A 15,903-nucleotide genomic window follows, 5' to 3' on the forward strand; every position below is an offset into this window, starting at 1 on the left:
GGGGTGGGGCAGGAGTTGCCCTCTCCTTCAGCAGTTTGCCTTGCATTTTTCTTTAAAGGGTTACTTAGGAAAACATTGGGCATGATTTTTTTTTTTTTAAAGAAAGACAGCTCCCAGGTTGCAGCAGTAAAAAGTCCTGCACCCGTAAGGGACCTGGAAATTTTCAGCTCAGCCTGTGGGGAATGATTCCCACTCAGCCCCCTGTCAGTGTGAACAACAGTGCATCCCTCAGGTGGCTTCCTGGAACTAGAAGGGCGCCTTCCAGCAACCCAGGAGACGCCCTGGCCATGGGTACTGGGGCGGGGGGGGGGGGGGNGACGCCCTGGCCATGGGTACGGGGGGGGGGGGGGGGGGGGTGACCTGCAAACCCAGCCTTGTGGAGTGACTCAATCGCAGCCTGGCCCCTCGCCATCTCAGCTTTGAAAACGGCAGTGTGATACTCCACACAGAGGAAAAAATACCTGTTTTTGTTGGGGTTTTTTTTTTAAGAAAGCAAAAAATAATCATTCCCTGAAGAGTCTTTGCAGCCAAGTCTCAGTCCAGCACACATCTTTGTTTTTAGCCCTTCTAGAAAGTTCTGAAAATAGGAGCTTCCTGGGGGAGGTGCTTACAATGAGACCCTCTGTCAGTGAGATGCTGGTGCATTCATTTAAATGACCCATGCCTTCCCCCAGCATACCTTGTTTATAAATTACCCTTGACTAGAGCGTAGCCATTTCTTAGCTCTTTAATCCATAAAACGTAATCCCTGAAATTCCCTTGGGGAGTAGCGGAGGCTGTGGGCTGAACTCCCAGGATACTTTTTCAGGGGGTGGAAAAGACAGCAAACAAGCCATATATGAGGTCATTGTTCCACCTCATAATCAGCATGCCCTTCCTCCCCCCGCCTCCCCGGACCTCAAGGTTTTCTCCCACACACCTCTGGACATTCGTCCCCATATAAAGACAAGAGACTCTCCAGTAGCACTTTCCCCTTGTCCCTTTAGAAAAAAAAGAATTGGAAACAGCAAACCGAAATCTCTCTTGTCCCCTGGCCTTGCAGGTCTGGCGACAGAATGCCAAGGCAGCACCAGCAAAAACACGCTTAGCACCAGCAAAGTTGAGGCGAAGCCCCAGAAACACCAGATTGGCAGGGGGGGGGGATCCGATTTGTCTCAGTGGGACAGTGGGACTAGCTGTCTATCTCAGGGACAGAGAGAGAGGCTAGGACTTGACATGACTTGGAAATGGAAGTATCCGGGACTGCCCCTACAAACTGGCCTCGAGTCCTTCTCACGTTTTCTTTTCTATTTTGCCCTTTGCCGTTTCACCTCTTACTCCGCCAGCATCCCTCCCCAGGTGGTCGGTCGGCTCTGAGGCTAATTCCCACCAGTCTTGGCGACTTTTCCCGGTACACGGTAGGCATCTCTCTTCCGGTGCCCCAGACATGAAAGAGTCAAGTTCACATCGGGAGGTGCAGAGAAGGGAGGGGACCACGTCCTCAACAAGGCATGCACTGAGTAGCAATATTCATATTTTCTTTTTTTATATATATAGAGCGAGCTGTATGTAAATAGCATCGGGGTGTTTGTTTCTGCAGCTGGGTGTCCAGAGGGCTTCCCCAGTCCCATTCCGCTTTGCTCCCGTGCTCCAGGCGCCGTCTTTACTCTCCACTTCCTTCCCGAAGTGCCAACCGCCGCCTTTCAAGCTCTGGGCTCCCCCTCGGGAAAACGGCAACCAGCTTTCTCCAAGGACACAGGGTTTTCACCAACCTGCAGAAATAAGGATTTGTGTTTTGGTCAGTCGTCACGTGCAGACAGCCAGGAGGGATGACGTCAGTGCCTTGGGTTTCTGCACCACCAGCCTGTCAGGAGGGGAAGGGGGAGGGGTCAGAGCTGCCTGTCAGGAGGGAAAGGGGAGGGGTCAGAGCTGCCAGATGCCAAGCTCTGCTCTTGAAAGGAAGGTTCCCCTAAAAGCTGGTCTTAGGGCTCCCCACCCTGAGCGCTGTCCACATAGCAGCCTTCCCTAAACACACGTTTGGGCGCACACCGCCACCCCACCCCATTTTCAGGCCTAAGTGTTTACACCGTCATCTTCTGTGATTACAAAAGAGACTGCATTCCCACGCTACCTTTTTGCCCCTCCAGATCAGGGACAGGGTCTTCGTCTATTCAATTCATAGATCCATACTCAAGGCAGGCTTGCAGGATGGCCTCTGCTCTCATTCATCCATCCATCCATCCATCCATCCATCCATTGCCAAACAGGCCATGCACCATACGAAGTGTTACAGAGCCAGTGACATAGGTCTTGCCCTTGGGGGGGCTCAGGGGCTGACAGAGGGAGATGGAAGACATTGATCATGACGGTGTCATGTGCTGTGAAGAGCATGCGATCTGGGTAAACACGGGCTCCAGGAGCCCAGAGGACAGGGAGCCCATGAGGGAGAGGGGGAGTCAGAGGAAGCTCCTTAGGGCAGGAGGCAGACCCCTGCTGAGGACTGACGGAGCCCAAGGAATTAGCCAGGATGAGATGTGGCTCTCCAGACAAGGCAGCAAAAACGGCACAGCACCAGGAGATTGAAAGCACATGCTCCCACAAAAAACTTGCACGCAAATGTCCATAGGAGCATTATTCATAATAGCCCAAATGTGGAAACAACCTAAATGTCCATCAGCTGATGAATGGATAAATAGAATGGGGTATGTCCATACAATGGAATACTATGCAGCCACGAAGAGGAACGAAATACGGATGCTGCAAACTACAACACCGATGAATCTTGAAGACACTGCGCTAAAAGAAAGAAGCCGGCCACAAAAGCACAAATATTGTATGACTTCACTTAAATGCAATGTCCAAAAGACACAAATCTTGAGAGACAGAAAGTAGATTTGTGGCTGCCCAGAGCTGGGAAGGGGGGGGAAATGAGAAGAACTTCGGGGTGAGTTAGTGGGTACAGGGCTGCTGCTGGGGAAATCGAAATGCTCTCAAATTAATCACAAGGAGGGTGACACAACTCTTGTGAATGTGACAAAAACCATGGACTTCTGTACTTGAAAAGGGTGGATTTTTATGGCAGGTGAATTACATCAGAAGGACGTGGAGAAGAGGGAGGAGGAGGAGAGAAGGAGGTGGAGAGGCGAGGCTGGAGAATTAGCAGGAGCTGCAAGTTAACAGAGGAGATAAAAACCATTTCACTCATTATTCTAAAGCAGGTGGAATAAGAACTGCCCTGTAAGTAAACGCAAACCAAGTGGTTTAGAAGTGGGAGAGAGATCACTGTAGTTCCTCCACTTTGGAAAAAATCCAGGACATTGACCTGTGTGAACTGCACCAACAGGTGCCCTTGGCCTCTGGCTTCCTGCCAGGCCTGGTCAACGGAAGGCAGTAACAGGGCAGCAGGATCTGTCAGTGACTAGCAAGCAGCCCTCTGGTTCCGCTCCAGACCCCTCCAGGCTCTAGGTGCTACGGCCTCCCCTTAGCCCTTCCGGTTAAGAGGCGTGGCCAGCCCGGCATTAAGTACCGGTCTGTATGGTCTGTATTCTCCGTCACTGGCTTCCTAAGCCCTGCCTGCACTCTGGTTAATGTTCCTCTGATTGCTCAGTTTGGGGGTGCTCTCTGCCTCTTACTTGGACGCCAACCAATATAGGTGATTGCAAGGAAGAGGTGTGTCATAAACACAGGCCTCACCATCAGCATTAGCCACACTGGACCTCAATACCTGCACTGGATGGCTGTCTCGTGGGTCTGAGTCAGCAACTTCACACCTTAAGGTTGTGTCCATACGTGACTTGAATGCACGGGATGAAGGGAAAATAACAACGGCATCAGGAGACGTGAGAGAAACTGGGGTGTTTTTTTTTGAGAAATGGTATTTTTAAAGCTGTGATCAGCTTCATCTATAAAGGAATGGCATTTCTTGCAAAACTAGGTAGAACTAACTAGCAACCGATTTACACTTTTCCTACCTGTAAGTCGTTGAGCCTGACTCTGTCTCTCTGAGGGTTCCAGGGCTGCCACCTGGATGAAGCGCCATGTCCTTTCACTTGTTGGTGACAGGTTGGTGTCCACCGTGAAACACACCACTCCATGGCCAGTGGGCACCATGTCCCCATGTCCCCCCAAAAGGAGTGGGCCTGTTCATACATTTTGGGGGCTCTGGCCTTGGACACCCTAGGCTCGGGACCTAGCCCACATAAGTAGCCACAAAAATGTGTTCGAGGACGTTCTCTCCTTTATTCGTAAGCGTGACAATTTAGAAACGGTCCACGTGCCCATCAATAGGAGGCTGGGGCAGCAAATGAAGCTATGTGCCTGTTAGACGCAGGCAGACCTAAGTACGCTGAGATGGAAGGATGGCTGTGATTCTTAACTGAAAAGAGCAAATGGCCAAACAACACGGTCCCAGCTCATTTTCCCAGTGATGACTCTGTGTGCGTGTGTGTGTGTGTATACCTCCATATAAACAACTGTGCGGCAGGGAGGCAGAATACTGTAACAGTTAAGAGCACAGACACTGGCCCTGGCTGGTGTGGCTCACTTGGTTAGAGCATTGTCCTGTAAGCCAAAAGGTCATGGGTTCGATTCCCAGTCAGGGCACACACCTAGGTTGCAGGTTCGGTTCCTAGTCAGGGTGTGTACAAGAGGCATCTGACAGATGTTCCTCTCCCCCTCTCTCCCTCCTTTCCCTCCCTTCTGGCTCTCTCTCAAAAAACAAAGACAAAAAACCAAAACACCCCCCCACCCCCCAGACTTTGGAGCCTGACACCTGGGTTGGGATCTTGATTCAGACACGTAAAAGCTGTGTGACTTCTGGCCAGTTATTTAGCCTCTCTGGGCCTCAGTTTTCTTTTATGGAAAAGGGGAGAGACTACAAGTATTATCATATGTGAGATACTTAGAAATCCAGCACATAGTAAGGTCTGCATCTGTTGTTATTGTTATCATTACCATATACTTTGACTGTAGGTAGGGGGGTAAATGGAGTTTTACTTCCTATGCTTTATTGCTGTATAGTTTTTGTTTGGGTGGGATTTTTTTTCCCCCAAGGAGCAAGTAATAGCTGTACAATTTTAAACCATTTTCAAAACCTTAAGTCTACAGCCCCCAGTGAGCCACTGTCCTGCCCCGGGATGTTTTCCTGTAAACTTGGCTCATAAAGAACTTTCTCCAATCTGACTCACAACCAAAGCTCATGACTGAAGAGGTTCTTGAAACCCCTTTAGAAAGTGTCCCATTCCACTTTTTACCACGGAATCGAGGGTGCAGGCAGGCAGAGGCGGGGGGAGGAGAGACTTTGAGGCCCTGCACCCCTTGGGCTGCATCTGGGCACTGAAGGCGGGCAGCCCGATCCTTGAACCCTGCTGCTCCCGCGTTAGATGGAGCGGGAGGCTCACTCCCTCTCTCCTGTAACTCAGAAGAGGCTGGACTCTTGCATCCCCTCCTAAGAGGCCACAATTTTTAATTAAAAAAATTGTTTTTGCTCTTGCTATTCGCACAACTGATGTCACAAATTCAAACAATAGAGGATATAAAAAATAAAAGGAAAGCCCCCTTTAACCTACCCCTAACCCTCCTGGAAAATTTTTTGTGCATTTACAGCCACCATGTCTCTCCGCACCCCATCATTCAGCCCCTGGAGCCCAGCATAAAGCCTGGACATAGTAAGTGCTCAATTCAACATGCTGAATGAGAGTAAGTGAGCCCACAAGTTATGGCAGAAACTTCCCCACTCTCCCCTCTTTGGTTTCAGTGGGTTTGGGTTGACTTTGCCCATTGGAGTTCAGATGGCACCAGGGGTTGGTCCTGGTGCCTAAGACTCACAGGGACAAAGCTCGACATGTGGAATCTTCCAAGAGAGAAGATGGCACTTGCCTGTGTCTGTGGTGTAGCTCATGCCACCCAGTTGGGAGGCTGGGTCTGAGAAGGCTGGGGCGAGGGGCCTAGAGGAGCAGAAGGCTGGTTTGTGTGGGTAAGAAAAGCGGGGGCCATTTGCTCCCCTCTGTCCAGCCCCTTGTTATATAAATAGTAATCAATGTTATTATGAGTCTATCAATGAATATCATCACTCCTGGTGGGTAGTTATCAATACTATCAATGAGTAGTTATCATTGATAGTATCAGTGCTATCTTGAATAGTTACTGATGGAGTACAGCCAACCAGAGAACCCGCAGCTCCCACCCACTATGAGGTTTCGGCAGGTGGGGCCTGAATGCCAAGCAGACTTGACTCTGGAAGGGTGAGTCCTGAACTGGGAGGCGGTAGCTCAGCAAAGACGGCCCCCCCAGTCCGACGGGCAGACCCCTCCTACAGTAACCTTGCTGCACGTATCACGTTAGAACATGCCCATTCTCTGACCCGACAACGTCACCTCTAGGAACCTCGCTTTTTTTGCAAAGTTGTCTAAACCAGAATGTTCCTTAAACCTCATGTATACTATCAGAAAATAGGAAACAGCATCAGTGTCCCTAGGGAGGCGACCCAGTAAGTAAAACCGTGGTCCACCGGACAACAGAACACCATTCGGCCTCCTTTCCTTGTTGACCTGGGAAGATCTCAGCAACCTGCTTTCGCTGGGGTGGTGGGGAAGCAGGTCACAAAACAGCAAAAACAGCATGATCTTGTTTATTTAAAATTGGACACGTGTGTGCATAAGATAGGTAAGATCAGCCAGTTATATGTGTAATTTCTGGGGGTTCCCAAATTCCTTGGGGAGTCCACAAGTTCACCCATTGTTCATCCTTTGATTCATTCATTCATTCATTCATTCAGTAGTTAGTGGGTGACCACACTGTGCTAGTTACCACACCAAGTGCTAGAATATAGTGATGGGCAAAACAGACTTGGCTGGCACCCTTCTAAGTCACCCACGTTGGGAAATCCTGTCCCAGAGGTGCTCTCAGCCCTGCTACAGTGGCTTAAGCAGGCTGTTGGTAAGCCGCAGAGTGGGAGAGGCAGAATTAGCAACTGCTTTGTGCAAAAGGCTCAGAAAAGTCCCCTATGCATTCCCACTATACCATGAATATGGGCCCATGGACTGAATTTCACACCAAACAAGAACAACACTACCATTTACTACTTTTGGAACATCGGTGGTGTACCTCGTGCTACTCAGAGAGTAAAGGGACAGGCCTACCGTCATACAACCGGACAGTGACAGATCGGGACCTAATCAGAAAATCAGCCGGACTCCAGAGTTCGTGCCACTTTCTACCCAGCTATCCCGACTCAGCACGGAGTCTGAACGAATAAGATAAATGATGTTACCAGTGGTTAAATTTTCTGAATCAAGAATTAAAGAATTAGCCCTAGCTGGTGTAGCTCAGTGGATTGAGTGCGGGCCTGAGAACCTAAGGGTCGCAGGTTCGATTCCCAGTCAGGGCACATGCCTGGGTTGCAGACCAGTTCCCAGCAGGGGACACATGAGAAGAGACCATACATTGATGTTTCTCTCCTTCTCTCCTTCCCTTCCTCCCTAAAAGACAAATGAATAAAATCTTTAAAAAAAAATTAAAGAACTAGGCCCATTGTGTGCCGACAGGTTAAATCATTTTAAATCATTCGTGAATCCATCACATTGCTCCTGACACATTCCCCACTCTCTGAAGACACCTCTTCTAAAGCCACTTTGTCGCGCTCCCCCATCATCAGTGGGTGAGCATCCTGTAGTATTTATTAAGTTCCACGTGCTCCCCCCAAGACTATCAGGGGACCATGGTACATAAGGACAGGTACAGCCAGGCAGGCAGGGATGCTCCCCAAACCCTCATGGCACTGCTGTGACTCAGAGCCTTTCACTGAAGTCGGATGGGCGCGCAAGGACTCATCTGTCCTCATGGGCACTCCAACAATGGCTCGAGACGCCATCCACGAAGAACATTCCATGAAAGGTCAACACGGATTCAGCTGAGCCTGGGAAGAGCCAACTCAAGGGCCAAGCGGATAACCACACTATGGTTGGGCACCAATGCCAATGGTTGTCTAGAAGGCCCCTGTGGACCCTGAGCACAAGACTTTATCCTCTTCAGACACGTGTTTCGAGAAAAGAATGTTTACACAGGCTCTGCTATGGAAGCTCCGCTTATAGGCATGATTAAGAAAAGCAGTGTAATAAATAATAGGCCCAGAGAGTTCTACCCAAGGATGTTCTTCGTCAGGTTGGACATGATGGAAATGCCCCGCAGGAGCGGACTGGGAGGCTGAACGACGGAACGGCCGAGTGACACAGCCCTGGGCAGCCTCTGGGAAGTGCGTCAGAGAAAACGTAAGGCGTGGGAAATTTTATGAGAGAACGAAAACGTCAGTTTCAGAGACTGCATTTGGAGCGATTCCATTCGCTAAAGTACCTATCCGTGCATTTTTAGAATGGGAAGGAATCAATCAAAACGTTAACAATGGGTACTGAAAGGGAAACAATCGACTAAAATGTTCTTTTATTCAGCGTTTTCCAAATATTGGATAATGAATGTGCAAATTTTTTTTGTAATCAAAGAAAGGATTTTTTTTAATATTACATAAAGTTTCCCAAAGCCATTGAATTCCATCTTGCCCAAGTCCATGGCCAGTGGAACAAAGGCTGGATGATAAGTACGCCCCGTAGAGCAGCCAATTTTCTCCCTATGGGGAGGTAAAGGCGCTCCCCTTTTCAGGGTATCCAGCAGGAATAAAAGGCTGCATCTCACCGAGGCAAGCCAAACCAGAGGTCCCTACCTAACAGTGGAGGCACCTGTTTAGGGAAGGAAGGAGAGAGTGAGGACACTTACGGGGCTGAAAGGCAAAATTTCTTGGGCAATGGATTCCCAGCAAATATCCACAACGTTCTGAGGTTTGGGCATCATCAACACAATGACCAGGACCTCTCAGATCCTGGCTGGAGGTAAACAAGTTCACTTCCACTGGGAGGCTGGGGGTCAGAGCCAGGGCCTCCCTTCCCTGAAGTCTAGGAGCATCTAAAGCCCTAAAGCCGGGGGCTGGGACTGGTTCTGCGCCCCCGCATCCTGGTGCCCAGCTCTGAGCTGGTGCTCAGTTCGTGTTTGCAGACCACGATGATGGGATGTGGTAGCCCCTCTATTGTATCACGTCTGAGTCTTCTCTCGTGAAGTGTGTCTTCATATGCTGCAGGCATTTGTGAACCCTGTGACTTAGGAAAGCCTCTTCGAACCTGGTTTTCTCTCCAGCCCCTTCGTCCCCATTGTGCTGAGAACTCCGCCTCCCTCCCATGGCCTGATCTGGCCCCTGCCTGCGCCTTGGACGTCTTCCACCCCAAGTTCATAGGCCATTAGCCACGCTGCTGGTTTTTCTCTTCCTCAGACACACTGTGCAAAGTCTCACCTCCAAGCCACTGGGCATGCTAGTCTCCCTTCCCAGCACATCTTTCTTGCAGGCGTTCACATGGCTGGCTCCCTCTTGTCAGGCAGGGCACCAGTGCCCTTGTCCTCCCTTCCCAGTGACCACCCCAGACCGCTGCAGGTCGGGAGTCCCCTGGGCTCTCCCTACTACATTACCTTCAAGTTTTACCTTCAAAGCCCTCAGCACTTTCTGAAATGATCTGTGTTAGACTGCATACTACAAAGACGGCCACAACAGTATCTCCTGCCCACATCTGTCCTAGAACCAGTGGGGTAGCATCTAGTTCCAGCCTCCTTGAACAGGGGCAGTTTTGTGACTTGCTTGGAACCCAAGTGACTTCTGAAGCTGGGTCAGAAAAGGCCAAACAGCTTCCACCTGCTGCCCACGCATTCCCCCAGACGTTTACTTTTGGGGCCCTGAGTCATGGTGTCAGAATCCAGGAACCAGGTGGTGGCCATGCTGTGGGGAAGCCCAGGCCACAGGAGAAGGCTGCGTGTGGGTGATCCAGCATCAACAGCCAGGTCTGCAAATGAGGGTCCCTCCCACCCCCCGCCAGCCTGGAGTAGAGTTCCCCGGCTACGCGTGTCTGCATTCCCACCTCGCAGAATGTACAGCCACAGTCCTACATAATGAACAAAATTAGGTAGTTGTTTTAAGCCATTAAGCTATAGAGTAATTGGTTACGCAGCCATGGTAACCGAAACGATCTTTATTGACAAAATCATTTGGTTCTTCCCACTAAAATGGAGGCTTCTTGAGGGCAGGGGCTTCTCTCTCTCTCTCTTGGTCCTTCCTGTGTCCACTGTGCCAGGCACACAGTAGGCACTCAATAATTACTAGGTAAAGAAGCGAAAGAAGCTGAACTCGGGAAACAATAATACCTGTCTTGTATAGTTTCTGACAGACTCAGGTATTCATTGTGCAGCGTGCACCTACTATGTGATGAGCAAGTTGGCAGGGGCTGAGGACTCTGCTGGACAATCCTATCGTCTCCTGTGATGATGACCAGGGGGAAACAGAAGACCCCGCAATCCACTCCTCCCTACCCCCATTGCAGATCCGAAAAGCTGACTTTTCAAAAACCAGAGGTGCAGCTGCCAGACCCACCCGGCCCACATCTGGGGGTGTATTTAATTATTCCTGGGTGCCGGGGTTTTTACATACACGGCTCTATCGCTTGTGCCCAGGCCTCTCCCTGGGCCAGCGGGTGACTCCAGACAGGGACCATGTGGCAGGAAGGCTGCACATCTGGCCCCTCCCCGGGGGTCCCTCCCCAACAGCTGTCTCTGTCTGCTCTGCTCTCTCCCTCCCCTCACCCAGGCTTTCAAGCTTTTGCTGGCAGGGGTGCAGCGGGCTGGAAGGGAGGCCGGAGGGATGCGCCTCCAGGTTTAACCACTTAATCCCCAAAGTACCTGCCAAGAACCAGTTAGCAAGCCTGGCTGGCGGGCCAGGCCTTCATTAACTCCTTAAAGCAGGCTCCTGCTGGCCCATTATCTTCCCGGCCCCTGACCCCCATCACCTCTTGGGCCTGCAAAGCCCACCTTTCTCCCCTTCTCCTCAGTCCCAAGGCAAGTCTCTGCTCACCCCTGGCCCCCTCTCCCAGGCAGATTCTTGACTCCATTCTGTCCCTCCCCGCCCCTTCCCAAGGCACACTTCTCCCTCCCTCCCACGCCTCAGCCAGCCAGCACTCACCATAAAGCATCTTTTGTTCCCTCTCTCCTGTATCTTAGAGCAGGGACTGGTTAAATCCTACCCATCCTCCTCCTGGCCTCCCCAGGCTCCCAGGAGCCTCCCCCTGGCTCTCTCAGCAAGGGAATCTCTCCAGTACAGGAATTCAAGGCTCACCACCCCTTCTGCTTGCTACCCAGTCACTTCCCATCCCCTGCATGTCCCCCAAATCATCTGGGGGGGGGAACGCATGCTGCAGGCCCTCAAAGACGGAAACTCCGGGTCCGTTTCTGACTTTGCCTCTGATCCTTTGGGATGACTCAGGTGGACGCCCTCTGCCTCAGTTTCCCCTTTGAAACAATCAGAATGGCATGAGCCATTTCATAGCATCCTTTGTTGGGTAAGCTCAGTCCCCAGGCACTGCTCCGGGCACTTTAAGTGGACGCTGTCCTACCATCCCCCCAACAACCCGGGGGCTCCAAGGTACCGGGGAAGGCTCAGAGAGGTTATGGTTCTTACCCAAGGTCACACTGCCAGCAAGTTCCTGGGCTGGGACTTCAATCCTGCTCCCTCTGATTCTTAAACCCATGCTTTTAACCAACCACTGGACTATTCTGGCTCATCTGCCCCTCATGCCCCAGGAGGACAGGCAGGAATGGTGTAGAATTGGTGGCAATGACTATGGCAAAATGTTGTCTGCTCCGGGGAAGAAAAATGTTAACTACGCATTCATAACTGTCCGTGATAGCTCACCTTTGCAGCCCCTTCTCATGCTCTAGACCTTTCTGTGCATGAATTCATTCCCCCCTCTTGACAACATGCATGCATGAGGAACTATAATTGTCCCCATTTTACATATGGGAAAACTGAGTGGGGGCGGTTATGATGACTTCTGAGAAAAGTATCGCTTGCTCACAGCAGAGGCTCAAAACAAGAAAGACTGTTGAAAACTGTTGTCCTGCAGACAGCTCAGCTCACCCTTAAAGTCTACGAGGAAGCTTGTCTGTCTTATATGGCTGACTCGGGCCCCTCTGAAACCCCTCAAGTACCCTCTGAGCATTCCCCTATTCTCCTGCAGGGCAGGAAAAGTGGAGAGGACCACACACAGAACCCAACCAACGGGTCCGTCTCCTGTAGATTTCCTTCCACTTTTGCCTAACTTACTGGAGGCTGGAGAAAGATGGGTTCCCCCAATGAAGCCAAAAGCGCGCGCGCGCGCACACACACACACACACACACACACACTCACACTCACACACAGAGAAAAACCAGAGGCATAGGGAACACTGCACAGGGGAGAGAACTGGAGTCTCTGGGAGAAGAGCCAAGGCTGGGAGCTGGAGCATGGCGACCCCGGGACGGAGCGCAGGAAGGGGGTGGTGCGCAAGCCTACCAGAGCCCCGAGGGAGTGAGGGGCGGCGCTGGAGGAAAGGAGCATCCTGGGGTCAGGGCACCCCAGGCGGTAGAGCCCTGGAGGATGCGGCTGCTGGGGACGCCCAGGCAGGCGGGAGAACCCAGGGGTGTGGTGAGGGGGTGGCCAGGAGTCAGGACGCGGCACGGAAGTCTGGGGCAGAAGCCGGATGAGGAAGGGAAAATAAACTACGGCGGCAGTTACCTGCCGGCACTGCACCAGCGAAACTCCTTTCCGCTCCCCTCACCTGCTGCACCGGCCTTCCCCCGGGCCCGGGCGGGCCTCCTCCCCGCCTGCAGCCTCCTCCGTAGGGCTCCGAGGGCACCCGGCCACCTGGAGCACACCCTATGGGGCTCCAGCCCCGCGTTCTTCGCTCCCGCCTTCCGCCCCCGGCAGGGCACCCAGCGTCCCGCACTGCCTTGCCCCGGGAAGGGAGCGCCTTCCTAGGCCTCACTTGGACCCCAAGACAGGAGGAAGCCGTGTCCTACCCCTCCTCCCCATTTCTAATGGGTTACCCTAGCTTCCTGCCTTTCCTTCCAACCCACTTTCCCACTTGTTCTTCGGGCAGGTTTTTTTCTCCAGCTCCGTCGACCTTCATTTCTTTCCCCGCCTCGATGCCCATTTTTCTTCCCCTCTCGCCCCACCTTCTTTCTGCCTTTTCCCAAATTCCAAGCTTTGGGCTTCGGGGTCTCTCAACGCCCCCGCCGCCCGCATATTTTTTTTCTCCCTGTTCCCTGTCCAGAATGTTGTTCCCCGCCCCTGGGATTTGGCACCTCTAGCCTGGCCGCTGCTGGCCGATGGAGGCCCTCTTCCCCGGGTGGAGGGGTGGAGAGTATAGCGGATGGGACCTCCGGGAGTCGAGCCGGGAGGCCCCGAAACGCGCACCTCTCTTCGCCAGAGCCCGGGCTGCGCCGGCCCACGCGACATCTGTCGCCCTCGCTCCCGGCTCACACCCCGCGCACCCCCGCAGCTCCCCGGGTGCTGCCACCCCCCACGCTCCGGCTGCCGCCTCTCCCCGAGGGCGCAGACGCTTGGGCCTCGCCTGCGGGCACCGCGCCAGTCGGACTCGGCCAGGACCTGAGCGGGCGGCATCCCTGGGCCGTGCCATCCCGGTATCGCTGGCTTTCTCACCTTCGACCTTCACCTACTGGCCTTGGACCCACCTGTGGTGGGTTCAACCTGATTCGCTCCACCCTGTTCTCTGCAGCTCTCCTCTCCATCCTATGATCCGAAAAGGTGTTCCTCACACTTGTTCCCCCAAAGAGCCTAACGCAGTGCCAGGGGCACAGCTCGTACTCAATAATTCCCCAGTCCCAAGGGCCTAGGGCACAGTAGGTGATCAGAACCTCTCTCCAACGGGTGCCAAACACTTTAGGCGCTCAATACTCACTCCTCTCACTAGGCACACTGCTGGCTCCCCACCCCCACCACCGCGCAGTGCCTAGCATTTCTGCAAGCTCTCAAACACGTCCTTCCTAAACTGGGCCTAGCACCCAGAAGGGGCTCGATAAATGCTTTCCCACGGAGCTTTCCTAGGAGCCTCAAATCCCAAGACCACTTCGGGGACATCTCCTTCGCCAGCTCAGCTCCAATCGTCTAGTGGAGGGTGGGTCACGCTCCTTTAAACGGGGCACCTCGCTGGAGAAGGAGCGAAGAAGTTGCTAGAGCGAAAGAAAATCGCAAAGTGCGCGGGCCTGGGGGGGGGGGAACAAGCCAGAAATCTGGAGGGGAAGGAAGAAGTGAGATGCTCCCCTGGAGTGGAAGAATGGGGTACAAAAACTGGGGAAGTGACACTTTGTGAGAAACGCGTTTGGAGTGGAGGTGATGGAGACGGTGGCGACTTAGGACCGCCAGGCGGCTTGGAAGAGGATGGGAGACTTGTCTTGAAACAGCGANTGGAGGGTGGGTCACGCTCCTTTAAACGGGGCACCTCGCTGGAGAAGGAGCGAAGAAGTTGCTAGAGCGAAAGAAAATCGCAAAGTGCGCGGGCCTGGGGGGGGGGGAACAAGCCAGAAATCTGGAGGGGAAGGAAGAAGTGAGATGCTCCCCTGGAGTGGAAGAATGGGGTACAAAAACTGGGGAAGTGACACTTTGTAAGAAACGCGTTTGGAGTGGAGGTGATGGAGACGGTGGCGACTTAGGACCGCCAGGCGGCTTGGAAGAGGATGGGAGATTTGTCTTGAAACAGCGATAGACTATAATTATCTGGAGTGGCTTGTAACTACGTTGTCAGAGCAAGCACACTTTTTACTTGTGTTGTGTGTTTATTTGAGGGGCTGCTGGGGATCGTGGAGGCTGAAGTCCTCCCCAAGCCCGCTGGAAGGAGTGGCAAAATGGGCCTAAGGAGAGAAGGGGACAGAATCAGTGGGCCTGACACTTGAAAGGAGACATGGGGACTGAATGGAAGGCACACGGAGATCCTTGTGAAAGAAGAAAGCAGAGGAAGAAGGAGATGGGAAGGGAAGAAAGCCAAACTTGTTCTCCAGCTCCCAAGCCAGCCCAGCGTCTCCAGTCCCCAGCTGCCGCGCCCTGGCGCTCGCTGGCTGGCTCGCGTACCTGTTGCTTGCTCCGGCTGGGTCTCGGCTCCGGCCCCACCAAGAAGCCCCGCGTTCTTACAAGTTCCGCCTGCCGAGCAGCCAGGCCGCCAGCGCCGCCACCTGCGCGGCCGCGCACAGCCAGGGCCAGTAGGTGGGGAGCGCGCCGGGCGCCGGCGCCCTCCGGCTCCGCGCGCGGCGCCGCCACATGGTGCGCTGGTGCAGCTCGTCGCCGAGCGCCTTGAGCCGGGCGGCGGTGAGCTGCGCCGCGGACGAGCGCAGACCCAGGCGGCCCGCGCTGCAGGCGCACACGGCCGGGGGGCCGCGGCCGCGGTGCAGGGGGCACGGGCACATGACCGCTCGCCTCGCTCCCTCCCCGCGCTCGGGCCGCCCCTCGCCTCCTCTCCCTCCGGCCTCTGCGCCTGCCTCCGCCGCGCTCCAGCCGCCGGGGGCCTCCCCTGGACACCAAGTTTCTCCCGGTGTTGTGCGTTTGTTGTGCTGACGGCGCTATTATTAATTAAAGTGTCACATGGTGGAGGGGGGCGGGGAGGGCTGAGGAGGGGGGTTACATCATCCGGCCCCGGGAGGGAGGGGGGCTGCAGGCAGAAGAAACCGAGAGGTAACTTTTAACCCTAGCAGCGCCGGCAGCGAGGGGGTGTTCTGTTTGGGAGCCCAAGAGCATGGCGTCGCGTCACAGCTCCGGGACACGGAGGTCTCGAGCTTAGGGGGTCGCGGGGGACCCCCGCGGAGGAGTGGAGGGCCAGGAAAGGTTTTCTCCATTATTTTTCTGAATCCAGCTCCAGTTCCGATTTGGCCAGGAAAGCAGGCTTGTTTGCGGTTTTGGATGAAGCTGATACCGAATTCAGTAGTACCATTCAAAAATATTCCGAGGCTGTTGTTTTGTTTGGGGAGGTAGGTTGGTTCAAAATCTTATGAGAGGGCCAGACACAACCCAATTT

The 15,903-nt window shown here is 53.5% G+C and overlaps 1 protein-coding gene across 1 annotated transcript; it reads right to left on the minus strand.

The window, feature by feature from the left end:
- Window positions 1-356: 356 nt before the first annotated feature.
- HRK (harakiri, BCL2 interacting protein) lies at window positions 357-15,352 on the minus strand. The gene is made up of 2 exons (XM_037052612.1): window positions 14,967-15,352; window positions 357-1,751 (listed from the first exon to the last, which is right to left on the minus strand). The coding sequence occupies exon 1, from the start codon at window positions 15,296-15,298 to the stop codon at window positions 15,023-15,025; it is 276 nt and encodes a 91-aa protein (XP_036908507.1). The 5' UTR covers window positions 15,299-15,352; the 3' UTR covers window positions 357-1,751; window positions 14,967-15,022.
- Between the last annotated feature and the right edge of the window lie 551 nt (window positions 15,353-15,903).

Source organism: Sturnira hondurensis, unplaced genomic scaffold, assembly GCF_014824575.4.
Source record: "Sturnira hondurensis isolate 20B ecotype Veracruz unplaced genomic scaffold, ASM1482457v3 Scaffold0007406, whole genome shotgun sequence".
NCBI classification, from domain to species: Eukaryota; Metazoa; Chordata; class Mammalia; order Chiroptera; family Phyllostomidae; genus Sturnira; species Sturnira hondurensis.

Coding starts and splice junctions, on each gene's coding strand:
- HRK (XM_037052612.1), bottom strand. CDS start 15,298: ATGTGCCCGTGCCCCCTGCACCGCGGCCGCGGCCCCCCGGCCGTGTGC.